Source organism: Protopterus annectens, chromosome 5.part0, assembly GCF_019279795.1.
Source record: "Protopterus annectens isolate FY-2018-M chromosome 5.part0, PAN1.0, whole genome shotgun sequence".
Lineage (NCBI taxonomy): Eukaryota > Metazoa > Chordata > Ceratodontiformes > Protopteridae > Protopterus > Protopterus annectens.
Window position 1 is genome coordinate 1,292,880,624 of NC_056735.1, and position 15,295 is coordinate 1,292,895,918.

At 41.0% G+C, this 15,295-nt stretch overlaps 1 protein-coding gene across 1 annotated transcript in view; it reads left to right on the top strand.

Moving 5' to 3' along the window:
• The window catches only part of SLC40A1 (solute carrier family 40 member 1), a 144,920-nt gene that overhangs the window by 110,964 nt on the left and 18,661 nt on the right, over positions 1-15,295 (top strand). The window contains exon 7 of the mRNA XM_044071105.1: positions 11,122-11,790. Coding sequence (XP_043927040.1) covers positions 11,122-11,790 — 669 coding nt within the window. The remainder of the gene's footprint in view (positions 1-11,121; positions 11,791-15,295) is intronic.

Consider the following 15,295-nt stretch of genomic DNA (forward strand, 5'->3'; position numbering starts at 1 on the left):
GAATGTATTGCATTGATAATTGTATCTGTTATAACTTAATTATATTTCATTTTAGGGTAGTGCAGTGTTACAGCATTCAATGTTGTTGGCTGACAGTACTTAATCCTCTAGTTCTGTTCCTGGCTGGGGTCTATGTGTTTGTGTGAGGTTTGCAAAAGGACCCAGTTTTATTCCACATCTCAGAGATATGTGGGTAACAGGATAAGTGAACTGAGAATGTGTAGATCCCATGTGTATGTATAAGAGCATGCATGTGTCCCTGTGTTGACTGGCTTCCCATCTAGGACTAGCTCCTGCCTTATGCTTGCTGCTTATTGAGATTGATTCCAGCTGTTTTTGATACTAAATTGGATAAAATGGATTCTGAAAATGAGTGGATGAATGGATGGATATCTTAGCTCAGATCTCTCTGTCAGAAAAGCAGACCTAAAACCTTAACACACTTGATCTGATATTGTCAATCTTCATTTATCCTTGACATATGGGACTTGGTTCCGAGTCTCGGAACCGGCTCGGCCATTACAACAGCTCGCTCAAACAAAAAACTCCTCAGACAAGTCCCTATCCAGAATGACTCTCTCTAAATTACCTCAGATCTCGTTTGCTGCTCTTCTCATAAAGAAGTGTCAGCCAAACTCTGCTTGAGCTAAGTGATAATTTTATTATTTCTTCTACTGCTATTAAAGATTTCCTAAAGCCTATTTCTCCTACCCAGTTAACTTTACTTATATGTTTTTCTGGTCTTTTTTCTCTTAATATTTATTGCTTCTTTGAATGAGTGTACTATCCTCTTTCTTCCTCCTTACTGTGTGGTATCTGCCCTACCATTGCTGGCAGTGCTATCCCTTTCTTCTACCTCTGGTAGTTTTTGGCTTACCATCATTGGTAGCCCTTCTGTCTTTCCCACTCCTTTTGTGTGTGTGGCTTTGTAGCGTGAGTGTTTCTGCTGTTGATCCTTTTCACAATCAGCATGGCAGTTAATAGCAGGGGTACGATTGGTTTCAAACAATGTTCTGGTTGTGGCAGAAAAATGCCAAATTCAGATGGACATTCTTCTTGTGTTTATTGCTTGGGCCCAGTGCACTTACAACAACAGTTTGGTATTTGTCAAACTTTTAGTCACCGGACCTTCATAGAGAGGAAAAATAAACTTATTTTAAAAGGTCTGATAAAAACACCCTTTGAGGAGGCCTTGTCTGGTCAGCCTGGAACTGTAAAGTCTGAGGTATCTTCATCATCATACTCTTCCCCTTTCTCAAAAATTGAGCATGCTGAAAAGTGGAGTCATTCAGTGCCAGGATCCCCTTCAGCTCTGGCACATAAGAAATCTAAACCTTGGGCTCCCACAACATCTGCAAAAACTAAGGTGGATAACATAAAACCTACAGAACCATCATACCTGGTTCTAGTCATAGTGATTACCTTGGTACCTCAAGTTTCAGTACCGTCCACCTCGGCACTGACTTTTCAAGTCACCTCTCCTTCCTCGGTGCCTTGTTACAGTGCCAACAATATTTTTGGAACCACTTCCCTCCCCGGTACCATTAGCCCAGGAACGATTTTCTTTGGTTACTAGAACCAGGTATTCTCCATCTATAGACCCCTTTGTGGGACAACTTCCGAACCCCTTTTTAGATATGCCAAAATCTCCTTCAGTCTTTTTGGTCTGTTCCTCTAGGAGTCTCATGGAAGTCGACATAGTGAGGTTTGTGGATCAGCTCCTCATGGTGATGGGTCTTTCAGCTTCTTCTCAGGCTTCACTCCCTTCAAGAGATGGGTCGTTTTCTCCAAAGATTCCACTAGACATTCCTCCTCTAACCACCACTGATCTCAGCTCTGACTTTCCTGGTTCTAGCTGTGCTGGTGCCGACAGCTCTCATGTTTTTGGCCCCAGTCTCTGCATTGAGTTCTTCAGCTTCTTCAGAAACGATGGACTCCCAGGGTTGTAGTTCCATGATGCCATTCGTGGGCTCTTCCTTGGCTTCAAACTTGATGGCGGTTTCCTCGGGGCAGGGTGGAACCATGGTCATGAGGTTGTCCTTCCCACTTCTGGGCTCTCATCCCTCTTCAGGGGGATCTGCCTTTCAAGTTGTGGAGAGGGCGTTGGCCTCTACAGGCTCCCAGCTGGTTTCTCCCCTATCAGAGCTTTTTCTCGGGATCCCATCTGGTCCAGAGCTTCCGCCAACCTCCACACCTGGACAGCGAGCACCGAAGTTGCAGGACACCCCCATATAGGGCCTTACCTCTTCTGATTCCTGCAGAGAAGATCCCACTGAGGAGGTGCCTCAGAAGAGGTCATGTAAGAGGAAACACCTTGATTCCCCGGAGGAATCTGTCACAGAAGATATGGACTTCGATGACGGGGAGGTTTCCCCCTAGATCAACCCCAGAAGATGTCTCCTTTGGAGGTATTCTTGAAATATTAAAGAAGAGGGGTGGCTGGAAGCCCCAAGACCCATCCTCAGAGGAGTCTGTGTACTTGAAAGCCTTTAGTGCTCACCCGTCTACCTCGTGGGTGACTCCGCCGGCTGACAATCTTATTAAACTAATCGCCCAGCAGACATGGAAGGCCTCTGATGCCGTAGAACCAATCTCGAGGTGACCAGATAAAATCCTTTCAGCTCCAGAGGACCATCAGCACTGTGACAAAGGTTTAGTAGTGACTGCCATGGTGGTTGTGGCAGCCACCAAGAAGGAACAAGCAGAAGAAAGTTCCATTGTTCATCCCCCTAACCAAGAGTCTAGGGCGATGGACAGATTTAGGAAGCAGGTCTATCCTTCTTCGACCTTTGTCTTGTAGTCATTGAACTTCATGGCACACTTCACTAGACTTCAGAGGGATCTAATCAAGGAGCTCTCAGATATCCTCACGGGAGCTGTGCCTTATGAGGTACAAGAGAAAGTAGCTTCCCAGCTTTCCACCCTGTAGTCTATCTCTAACTTGTCCCAGATGCTTATTGCACATGCAGCCAAAGGGACGACTAGGGCAGCGGATTCAGGCATAGCCATACGAAGCATGCCTGAATGCACTCGTGTGAGTTTGTGGAACCATTTAAGTCTTCATCTGTCAATGCTTTGTTTGATGAATCTTCCCTTTTTGGCCCCAAAGTTAAAGAAACCTTAGGCAGGTGTGAAAAAGATGGAAAAATGCTGTCTGCCTTGGCCATGTTTTTCCTCTCCTCAATGCTCCTATCTCATGAACCAGGGAAGTGGGAAAATTTGGTTCAAGAAAACTCAAGGGCCTTTTCAGGACACACATGGTAATGACTCCCCTCAGGACATAGGGGAGCTATAATGGAAGACTCCGACCTCATGACAAAGGTGCCCCACAAAGTCAGGGTTCCAGTGATTCTTTTTCAGGGAAACCGTACCAGCACTCTTGAAAGGAGGCCCAATTGCTTGCCTCTGGAGGCAGTCGGGGGAAGACTGTCCTTGCACTCACTAGCCTGGCAAAAGATAACCATAGATGCTTGGGTGCTAAGGATCATTACCAGAGGTTACTATATTCCATTTAAACTTACCCCAAAACCAAGACAAAGGATCCCCAATGTTCCACCCAGTCAGAGGGATCAGGCCACTCTGAAGATTCAAAAGCTGCTAGAAAAAAGATTAATTCAAGAAGTCCCGCCAGACCAGACAGGATCCGGATTCTACTAAAGGTTCTTTTTGGTGCCAAAAAATTCAGGGGACTGGAGACCAGTTTTGGATCTCAGCATTCTGAACAAGTTTGTTCAACAGACAAAATTCCAGAAGGTCATGGTTCACTCTATTCTTCCCTTCTTAGGGAAAGATGATTGGATGTGCTTTGTAGACCCTCAGGATGCGTATTACCACATAAAAATGGACAAGCACTCCAGGAGTTTCTTCCACGTCCAGCTGGGAGCCAGTCATTATCATTTCTGAGCCCTGCCTTTCTGTCTCACCACAGCCCCCTGGGTGTTCACCAAATGTATGGCAGCAGTAGCAGTTCACCTGAGACTCACGGATTCTGAGTGTTTCCATATCTGGAGGACTGGTTTCTTACTGCTCCCACCAGGCATCTACTCATACAGACAAGAGATTTCACCCTATGCACTTGTTCTCATCTAAGTATAATGGTGACTCTTGCCAAATCTCAACTAAGTCCGACCCAACAATTGGAATTCATAGGAGCCTGCCTGAATAGGACCTCTTGCATAGCCTCCTTCCTACTCACAGACTGCAGAAAGTAAGATCATACGCAGACAGTATTCTCCTCAATGACAATGTTCCCGCATTACTAGTTCTACAGGTACTGGAATCCATGGGGGTGGCCATCACATTACTACTGCTAGCAAGGTTCCACATGAAAATCCTACAGTGCTTCTATCCTCAAAATAGTCTAGCCTCACTCATCCTCCATCTCATCTCATCTGAATTACCAATCGCTGCAAGAAGGATTTATCTTAGTGGATGGAATCTGAGGAAAATGTTTTGGTCCGACCATGTGTTTAACCCCATCCACAGGCCATAGTGACCACAGATGCCTACTAGATCAGGTGGGGGGGAGCATTTTCAGGGAAGGACTGTCCAAGGCACTTGGTCCCCAGTAGAAGCCAGTCTGTATGTCAGTGTTTTGGAACTGAGGGCAGTGCTCTTAGTACTGCAAGCCTTTCAAAATGTCCTCCCTCTAGGAACGATTGCAGTTCAGTGAGACAACATGTCAGTAGTCTGGTACATCAACAAGCAAGGTGGAACCAAGTCTTACCCCCTCTATCAAAAAGCTCTCAGAGTGTGACAGTGGGCGATATCTTCAAACCATTTTCTGGTTGCAATGCACAGCCCAGGAAGCTTGAACGTGATAGCAGACAAATTGAGCAGATGCATTCTCCTGCCTCAAGAGTGGTCTCTAAATCCCAGAGTGGCAAAGGAGATTTTCTGTTGCTGGGGCCAGCCTTGCTGCGATCTATTTGCATCCCCCTTGAACAACAAGTACAACAGCTACTTTGCCCTCATTCCTCCCTCAGGGGGAGTCCCTGAGAGATGCTCCCCTTCACGATTAGTCCTTGGGACTACTCTTTGTCTTTCCCCCATTCCTCTAATAAAACTTTTCTTAAAGAAGGCCTTAAGGTTGAAGAGCAGAGTGATTCTCATTGCCCCATTTTTGGTCTTGACAAGTTTGGTTCCCCTTTCTTTGGCCATACCAACTTCAGTGTACATGGACTCTGGACCTGGATCCAGCTCTCCTATCCCATCCTCAGGGACTAGTTCACCCCAACCTGAAAAACTTCAAACTTACAGCTTGGTTGCTCCAGTTCCATTGATTGCCAGGTGATATACCTTATCTTCCCCAGTTCAAAGAATTTTGCTAGTTTCCCATAAACCTTCCACAAGGAGACTCTACCTCAGCAAATGGAAAAGATTTTCCTTATGGGCACATGATAATAAACTTTATCCTTTCTGGGCATCAGTTGAAGAGGTTTTGCAATTTTTGTGTACGCTTTTCGAACAAGAAGCTTCTTCTTCTACCATCAGAGTTCAGCTTCTTGCTATTTCTAACTTCCGTAATGGCTTTGAAGGACAATCTGTAATTTCACATAGACTGTGCAAGTTTTTTCTAAAGAGAACATTAAGGCTAAAGCCTCCTTATAGGGAACCCCTTGTTCCCTGGGATCTTACTATGGTTTTGAAATCCTTGGTGCAATCCTCCTTTAAGCCAGTGACTACCTGTGATTTGAAATTTCTTTCATGGAAGACCATTTTCTTAACAGCCATTACATCCACTAGGAGGAGTTCAGAGATTCATGTGTTAGCCTCAGAACCTCCATATTTGATTTTTTCGTAAAGACAGGGTTTCGCTAAGAACCAATCCATCCTTTCTCCCAAAGGTTGTTTCTGAAAATAGCATTAATCAATCCATTGAACTGCCAGTATTCTTCCCTAATTTTTCCAGCAAGTGAGAATACTGCTTACATTTTTTGGATGTTCACAGACAATTATGTTTTTATCTTGCCAGAAATAAAGATTTCAGAAAGTTGAACAGTTATTTGTCTTTTCAGGGTCTTTCATGGTTATATCAGTTTAAAAGGTCACATTGGCTGGGACCAGTTATTTGTCTTCTTTTCAGGTCCTTCCATGGGTAAATCAGTTTCAAAGGTCACATTGTCTAAGTGGTTAAGAGAATATATTACTTTTGTCTACAACAAGAAAAACCTCCGATTGACAGCCCCAGTTAAAGCGCACTCCACAAGGGCTATTGCCACGTATGCTGTTTTTCACTCTTAAGGCTTCCATGGATGACATATGTGCAGCTGCAACATGGGCTTCTCCACAAAACTTTACTATTCATTACAAAGTGGATTAAGTCGCTGGAGGAAGAGCGTCATTTGGTTCTATGGTGCTCAGGAATATCCTTCCATAAAGCCTCCCAAGATACAAGGTAGTTGGGGATTCTGTCCCATACATTGAGGATAAATGAAGGTTTACAATGTCAGATAAAGAAGTTATGTACTCACCGTAACATTCCATTTGTGTTATCGATCTTCATTTATCGTTGACACCCCACCCTCCTTCCCCCTCCATCAGACTCCTCGTGGAACGGATCTTAGTTCTGGTTATTTGTTTCTTCATGTATGACCTTGGACGTACTCTGTTCAATGGTTAGAGTATTACCTTTCCTGGTCTTTACTTATAGCGGCAAACTTGATCTGAGGTAATTTACAGAGAGGCATTCTGGGTGGGGACTTGGCTCAGGAGTTTTTGGTTCATGCGAGCTGTTGTAACAGCCGAGTCAGTTCCAAGACTCAGAACCGAGTCCCATACGTCAAGGATAAATGAAGATCGACAACACAGATGGAATGTTATGGTGAGTACATAACTTATTTTTCTTGTCATTGGCTTGTTTTAATGGTTGAAAGGATTTAAAGCATGAGTGTGCTTTCAGATGTTTCAGAGATGTATTTTCTTCAAGCTATTTATTCTATTTATTTATTTGCATTTGTGACCATACTAGCAGTGATCAATGTTAACCAATTTATTCTCAGTTTTGGAGCGTATAGAAACAAGACAGTAGCAATTCAAGCTCATACAAAGTTTTTGCAGATTTTAAGACTAGCTTACTGTGAAACAAAGATATTAACATTAATTAGGTATGACTAATCTGGTGAAAAAGGTAGAGTAACCAGAAACACAATGAAGTAAACAGATTGTATACAACACACCAAAAAGCAATATAAGAACTGAGATATATACAAATTTATGGAACCAAATAGGACTGGGAGATGAGGGTAGGGATGAAAAGATGAATTACAGGCCTTGATAACAAGGATGGGTTGTGAGGGAAGAGTGGAATGTAAGAAAAGGGGTACACATATTGCTGTCTTGGAGGAGCTGAGTCTTACAGTAGGAGATTGGACACAATTAAGGAGTAAGAGATGGAAGTCAGGCTATATGATCTGATTTACACAGTGGCATTTTACCTTCATAGTTAGATGTTTTTTGAGCTAATAGTGGAAACTGAGGAGTAAAGTAATGTTTTTTAGATGAGCTGGGAGGGACTCCTGCAGTTTGTGTCCAAGTGAGGAGAAGCTGTGGTTAATGCAGTGAAATTTAGTAAAGGATGTGAATAGTTGGGGTCAGAGTGAGACTGAATTTTAAGGTAACAGGACAATGATTTTTTAATGAATTTAGCTGCTAGAGGAAAGAATGCGTTGGTATGCAGGAGTTTAATTAGTTGGGAGGCTAGCAAAAAGGTTAGAGCTGTGTTTGACTGGTAGCCATTTAGATTAAGGATGCTACTGAAGTTTTATAATGACTTTGTAATAAATTACATTACCTGTAAGTGATGGTGTACATTCTATTTAGGGTGTGGTCATTTTATACATTTTAACATAGTTGATAGATGATGATTGTATACATTTTTTACATGTAGTACATTCCTTTGTAGCAGAGTTTGTACAGGGAACTACAAGACCTCTGCAGTAGTGAGTAATGTTACTAATTGTGTAGGGATCATACCTCTCCAGCACAGTGTGTGCTTCTCATGGGGTACTTACTGTACTATATGTCCAGGTTAGTATATTTCCTCACATTTTTGAGCCTTTCATCTTCATTTTTTTTTAATCTTTTAATCTTCTGTCAAGGGCAGTAAATATTGTTCCACCCTTCCATACTGCATTGGGAGTTTCTGTAGGATTCCTTATGTGACTAGATGAGAATACTGTTTTTCTCACACCTGAAGGTCAAACCAAAACAGGTAATTTCAACCAAGACAGTAGTATAGCTCAGGGCAGCTGAGTGAAATCTTAGTGGACACCCTTTCCCTGTCTTTAGTATAAACTGTACCCCTGTCAGTCTTGTACAACTGCAACAGATGATTTGCAAACAGAACTAACTGCTGAGTTCAAACACTGGGCTGTGTTTGGGGTGGGGGTGGATGGGTGTGCTGCTGCAGTGACAGCATTTGTTGTCCTCATTGACTGACCTGCAGTTATTGGTATCCTCCTTACTGAAAATGAAATGTTCTACTAGGTGTATTTCCTTTGAAGTACAAGTTTTCAGCTTATATCCATGGGCGACTACTAACAATAGCAGTTTTCCACATTCACCATGAGCTGTGAGCTTGTGACAACATGGGGATTTCATTCTTTGTCTGAGTTGTGATGACTTTGGAGTTGATTTATTGTTATTGGGGGTGGGGGCTGCAGGGGGATTACCATGTAATGGAAGATTTTTTTTTCCTGTATGCTTTTTGGGGAATGGGCAGTTCTGGTCAGTTAAATTCTGTGAAATGTGATTTGGATGTATTTTTGTATGCTGTTATCATGTCCAGTCTGCTTTTGTGACAATCCAGGCTTATTTCTGCAGCAGAGTTCTTAGCACAGTACTACACTGTCACTGGTTTTAAACGGGGGACCTTTATCGTCAGAGTTACTAAGCAAAGTTTTATAGGCTTACTTTTCTCAGATGGGGTCAGTTTTGTAGTTAATGCTGATTAGGGTTGCCTCCTTTTGTTGTGGCTAAAACAGGATTAAGGCCACACTCCTCACATTGCACGTAACCCCGCCCATTCCCGTCCTCTCTCCCACCCATGTTTCGCACAATTTGTGACATCACTGTGGCATCACTTGATGGGGAACGGCCCCTTTTTCCTTTCCTGAACCCTGCTTTCAGCCGATTTACTAGGCTTTTCTGTAAAAAAGCATAGTAAATCAGCCGATTTAACAAATAATACTCTGTTTCCTTTTTGAAACAGAATACCTGAGTTTGTACAGTGTTTTCTGGACTACTAGAGAATCAACTTGATTTCCAGATAGTCTGGAAAAAAAATGGATGAGTGGCAACCCTAGTTCTGATTTTTCACCTTCCTTAAGAAATTGATTTCTTTGTTAGAACATAATTTCTTAAATGATAGGTGATTGTTAGGCTGTTGACTCCAAGGGGCTTTTATAAGTTTACTCCTGCTTCTCAAGGTGAGAATCAGCCCCTATACCTTGTGTCTATAAGGTAGGGTTCCCACCTATCCATTTTTTTTTCTGGAGTATTTTGAAATCAAAACCGATTGTCCAGTAGTCTGGAAAACACTGTACAGACTCCACTGTTCTGTTTAAAAAAACAAACAGACTGTCAGAGTTTGTAGTTTGCCAAATCTGCAGATTTGCTATGCTTTTCTGTAAAAAAAAAAAAAAAAAAAGACAGATTTGCAAACTAGAAAAAGATGGCAGAGGGTAGGGGAGGCGATTGGGTGTGTGGGTGTAGTGGCAAGGGGTGTGGCCTTGGTCCTGTTTCAGCTACAGTGAATGGTGGCAACCCAACCATAAGGTATACACCTTAATGATTATGCCAACTTTAAAGCAGTCCTACATTTCACTGAGAGGTGAAAAATTCTGTGTGGCAGATTTTTGTGTTGGAACACTTTTTGTGTTTTCTGTATCTCATAACGTAGCTGATATTTTCCTAAAGGTAATTAATTCAAGATATGTGATTCTAATACAACTTAGATCTATGGATGGGAAACAGAAAATTTACCCCAGGACTACCCCTTTTCCTACTGATGGACAGATGCAGCTCCTAAATTTTCTATCCCATGCATGGGTTCCCTCAAATTATCTAAGGTATAAGGTATGATACAGTTATTCTCATTAGAGGTAAGGTATCGACCATGGGATCGGTATGACCAGTCTATAACCAGATGGGATAGTTTATTTCAAGCACAAAAAGAGAAATTGTCTAGGCTTACAATGGCCCACAAGGGCAGCTAGCTTACTTACCTGTGAACCTATGTGCATTTTATGTTTGCCTTAGTAGTTGAGATCATGATCTGCAATAATTAAGAAATAGAAAATAAGGCTTGTGAGCATTCTCCCAGATTGTAAAAAATGACATATGAATGGAGTGTGTGGGATAGAGTGTCCAAATTTTCCTGTGCTGTGAAGATTTGAAAGAATGCTTTCAGACAGAGCTGTACTGTGATAAAATATGTGTATCACCATAGACTATCCATCAGAACTTTCTGTACTTATAAGCACAGTGGGCTTGTCTGTCTACATTACTTGCCAGATTTTAATCAGTCTGGTATAATAGTGAGGAAGCAGTACTTATCATGTTCTTTTATGTCGGATCTTTAAACACCCCATCTATAAAATTAGTTTTCCATGTTGCCAACACCTGAGTATGTCGGAGCTTGCTTTGTTACTGGTATTGTGTGTTGTTATGAGGTCATGCAACTCAGCGAAGAGGAAGTGGTGATCATCTTAACACGTTTCCTTCTCCCAGTTTGTGCAACCCCCCCTTTACTTTTGGCTTTATTCAGAATTCTTGAGCTAACAAGTTAAGAGGCTCTCAAGTTACTTGGTTGAAAATGTCATTCAGTTTTTTTGTACATGATGCAGTTTGTGAAGCAATTTGATGCACTAAGTAGTAATTTCTGTGTGTTTCTGAACTACCAATTATTTTGTAAGTCATCAGCACATCTATAAGCTGATAAACCCAACTGATATGGAGAAATGAAACTGATAACTTTGCAATTACCTAAGCCTGGTCTTAATAGTTCTGTATGTTCAGAAATAATGTAGTTAGGATCTGAAACTCTAGTATTTATGTTTAATGAATGTAAATATGACATTTTTTTTTTTTTGAACTAATGTGTATATGTGGTCTCAACAGATATTGTATCTGACATACCAGAAGTAACCTGTTTGATGGGTGAAAATCCCTTAAAAAACACTGAAAACCAGAAGGCAGAAATGAAAGAGCCCACTTTCTGTGATCGAATGCTTGAACCTTTCCGCACATTCCGTGATGGATGGATTGCATATTACAACCAGTCCGTGTTTCTGGCTGGCATGGGCCTTGCATTTTTATACATGACTGTCCTTGGATTTGATTGTATTACTACAGGATATGCTTACACTCAGGGTCTGAGCGGGTCCACCCTGAGCCTGTTAATGGGTGCTTCTGCTATTACTGGAATTTGTGGAACTGTGGCTTTTCCTTGGCTCCGTCGCAAGTGTGGCTTGATCCGAACAGGCTTCATATCTGGAATTGCCCAACTTCTTTGCCTGTCTTTGTGTGTGCTGTCAGTTTTCATGCCAGGAAGTTCTCTAGACTTGACTGTGTCTCCATTTGATGACATCAGAAGTCGGCTACTGAATATTGAGCCACTCCCTGACCACTTTTCTGTAACTTCTGCACCTAATGTTTACAGTACGACAAGAATGTATTCTCCGGTAAATGAGTCTTCTTCATATAATGAGGATATGGAGATAAATCCTCAGCCAGAGTCCTATGTGTCTGTAATTCTGTTGTTCTCTGGCGTTATTGCTGCTAGAGTCGGTAAGTCTGTTTTATGGAATTCAAGAATGAGTGAAATAGACACACTGTATTTTTTTTATATGATATGAACATAAATTTCTAGTTAAAGAAGTGTTGCACTTTTATAAGTGGGTAGTAAAGTGGGCAAACTAGGTTGGAAAAGCAGTTTTTATTTGCTATTACAATGTATTTTTCTGCTATTCATATCAAATTAGCATACCATTTATGACATTTCAAGGTGTGTGTTTGTGTGTGCATGTGCATGCGTGTGTATGTATCTGTGTGTCTGTGCACCCATATCTATATATATTTACTTATTGTATTTATGTATTTGTGTATTTGTGTTTGTTTACTGGGATGTTACACTGATAACACTAACTTTTTTTAGTCACAGCCCAGGTGAGTATATCATAGATAATACAGATACAGTGGGTATAAAAAGTGTACACATCCCTGTTAAAATGCCAGGTTTTTGTGATATAAAAAACTGAGACCACATTAAATAATTTCAAAACTTTTCCCACCTTTAATGTGACCTATAAGCTGTACAATTCAATTGAAAAACAAATCTGTTAGGGGAAAAAATATAAAAAATAAAAAACGTACAATAAGTTGGTTGCATAAGTGTGCACAGCCTTAAACTAATACTCAATTGAAGCATGTTTTGATTTAATTATAGCATTCAGTCTTCTTGGATAGGAGTCTGTCAGCATGGCACATCTTGACTTGGCAATATTTGCCCACTCTTCCTTGCAAAAGTGCTCCAGCTCTGTCAGATTGCAAGGGCATCTCTTGTGCACAGCCCTCTTCAGGTCACCCCACACAATTTCTATTGGATTTAGGTCTGGGCTCGATCTGGGCCATTCCAAATCTTTAATTTTCTTCTGGTGAAGCCATTGTTTTGTTGATTTGGATGTATGCTTGTGGTCATTGTCATGTTGAAATTTGAAATTCCTCTTCATCTTTAGCTTTCTAGCAGATGCCTGAAGGTTTTGGGCCAAAAATGACTGGTATTTGGAACTGTTCATAATTCCCTCCACCTTGACTAAAGCCCCAGTTCCAGCTGAAGAAAAGCAACCCCAAGGCATGATACTGCCACCACCATGCTTCACCGTGGGGATGGTGTTATTTTGGTGATGCAAAGTGTTGTTTTTGCGCCAAACGCACCTTTTGGAATTGTGGCTATAACACATTTTCCCACATGCATTTGCGAGACTTGATGTATTGTTTTGCAAATTTTAGCTGAGCCTGGATGTTTTTCTGTGTAAGAAAAGGCTTCAGTCTTGCAACCCTACCCCATAGCCCAGACATATGGTGAATATGGGAGATTGTTGTCACATGTAGTACACAACGAGTACTTGCCAGAAATTCCTGCAGCTCCTTCAGTGTTGTTGTAGGTCTCTTGGCAGCTTCCCTGACCAGTTTTCATCTTGTCTTTTCATCAGTTTTGGAGGGACTTCCAGTTCTTTGCAACGTCACTGTTGTCCCTTATTTTCTCTACTTTTTGATTATTATCTTCACTGTGTTCCATGGTATATCCAATGCTGTGGAAATTTTTTTGTACCCTTCTACTGACTGATACTTTCAACAATGAGATCCCTTTGATGCTTTGTAAGCTCTCTCGAACCATGGCTTTTGCTGTAGCAGGCAACTGAGTAAATGTCAAGAAAATCCTACTAGGACAGCTGAACGTTATTTGGGTTAATCAGAGTCTCTTTAATTGATGGCAGGTGTGTAGCCAAGAAGACTGAATGCTGTAATTAAATACAAAGGTGCTTCAACAAAGTATTAGTTTAAGGGTGTGAACACTTATGCAACCAGCTTATTGTACATTTTTTATTTTTTATATTTTTCCCCTAACAGATTTGTTTGTTTTTCAATTGAATTGTACAGGTTATAAGTCGCATTAAAGGTGGGAAAAGTTTTGAAATTATTTATTGTGATCTCATATTTTTATATCACAAAAACCTGGCATTTTAACAGGGGTGTGTACACTTTTTATATCCACTGTAAATTTAAGTAGAACAATAAAAGCATTGTACAGAGAAAGTACAGGATTAGAGTTAATGCATGCTAGTATGAGATTCTGCATAATTAAAATTAATATAAGTAGAAAGATTTAGTACAGAGCCTGCATTCCTAAATGTGGTACGTTTGAAAACATTTGCACTGTTGAAAACAATATCTAAAGTTTCACAGTATTTACACTATATACAGTAATAGGTGGGACCATGTACAAAGATTGGAAGTAGAGGTGGGATGAGTAGGGATAGAGACAAGGTAGCTAAGTGATATGACGTGTTACTAGGCAAGAGTACTGTACTGGGTTAAACAGGCATTTTTCATTGCTGCCTTAAGTTGTAGTAGGTGGTGAGTTATTTTATGTGAGGGAGAAGATGTTGCCCAAGGGTTGGACCTGAGGTAGAGAGGCAGTGTTTGGTCAAATGAATATTGGTTGAAGGTTGTGAGGACTGCGGGGGCTGTTTGAGAGCAGCTTCTAAAATTGTAAGAGGAAGATTCCTGTGTTTGTCTGGATGAGGGAGGGGATGTTTGAAGTAGTTTGTAAAGTAGTGGTCCTAGAAGGAGGTCCACCCTTTGTTTAACAGAAGGTCATTTAGATTTGGGGATGGTGGGGCAGAAGTGCTCATGAGGGATGAGTTTGTGATAAAACAGCAATTTTTATTGGTGATGACTTCTAGAGTGAATTGTTTTGAGTGGCAGCTGCAATGAGAAAGAGGATTTATGTTAGTTGGGAAAGGAGGGCATCTTTTCCTGTTGCTGATCTTGCAGTGGTGGAAAGGAAAGAGAAAGATTTGTTGGCCCAAATGTGGGGGGACTTGATATTTCTTCTGTTTTTTTTTTTTTTGTTTGTTTGTTTTTTTTATTTATATGGATTTGGAAACTGAGGGGCTGGTCTAACCAGATATGGAGATATTTGAATACATTTGTATTTTCTGTTTTTGTGTTGTTTAGGTCAGAAATGTGTAGCTATTCAAGACAGTTTTTGTGGCTTCTGAAGGGCATTGTTGTGGTTTGGAGGGGAACATGCATCAGTTTGTGCTTGACTGCCCAGTTGTGAAGTAAAGGAAGCTCAGACTGAAGGTGAAATTGAATGCCTTGTATGGTTATTGCTGGTACAGTAAATGAACATGTGATAAGGGTATATGATTTATTTATTTATTTATTTATTTATATTTGTTGACTGGGAGTGTCTGACTGGATGTAGGTCCATTTTCAGTGGAGGCCGGGGAGAAAAGCTCCACAGTTAAAATAAACAGACAATAGTTACATTGGATTACATAGCAATTAACAATTTACATAGCAATTACTTACAACATATTTACAGAGGAAGAACATAGTACATCAGTAGACAACTAGAATCTTTATCTGTGAAGTACATAACAGACATTAACAAATGTTACAATAAGAAGTTCCTGCTGTATAATAAGTACTAGGCTTATGAGCATCTGAGCTTGCTATAATCAAGGTAGTTAGTGGAGTGGAAAGAAAGGTAGTGGTTGGATGG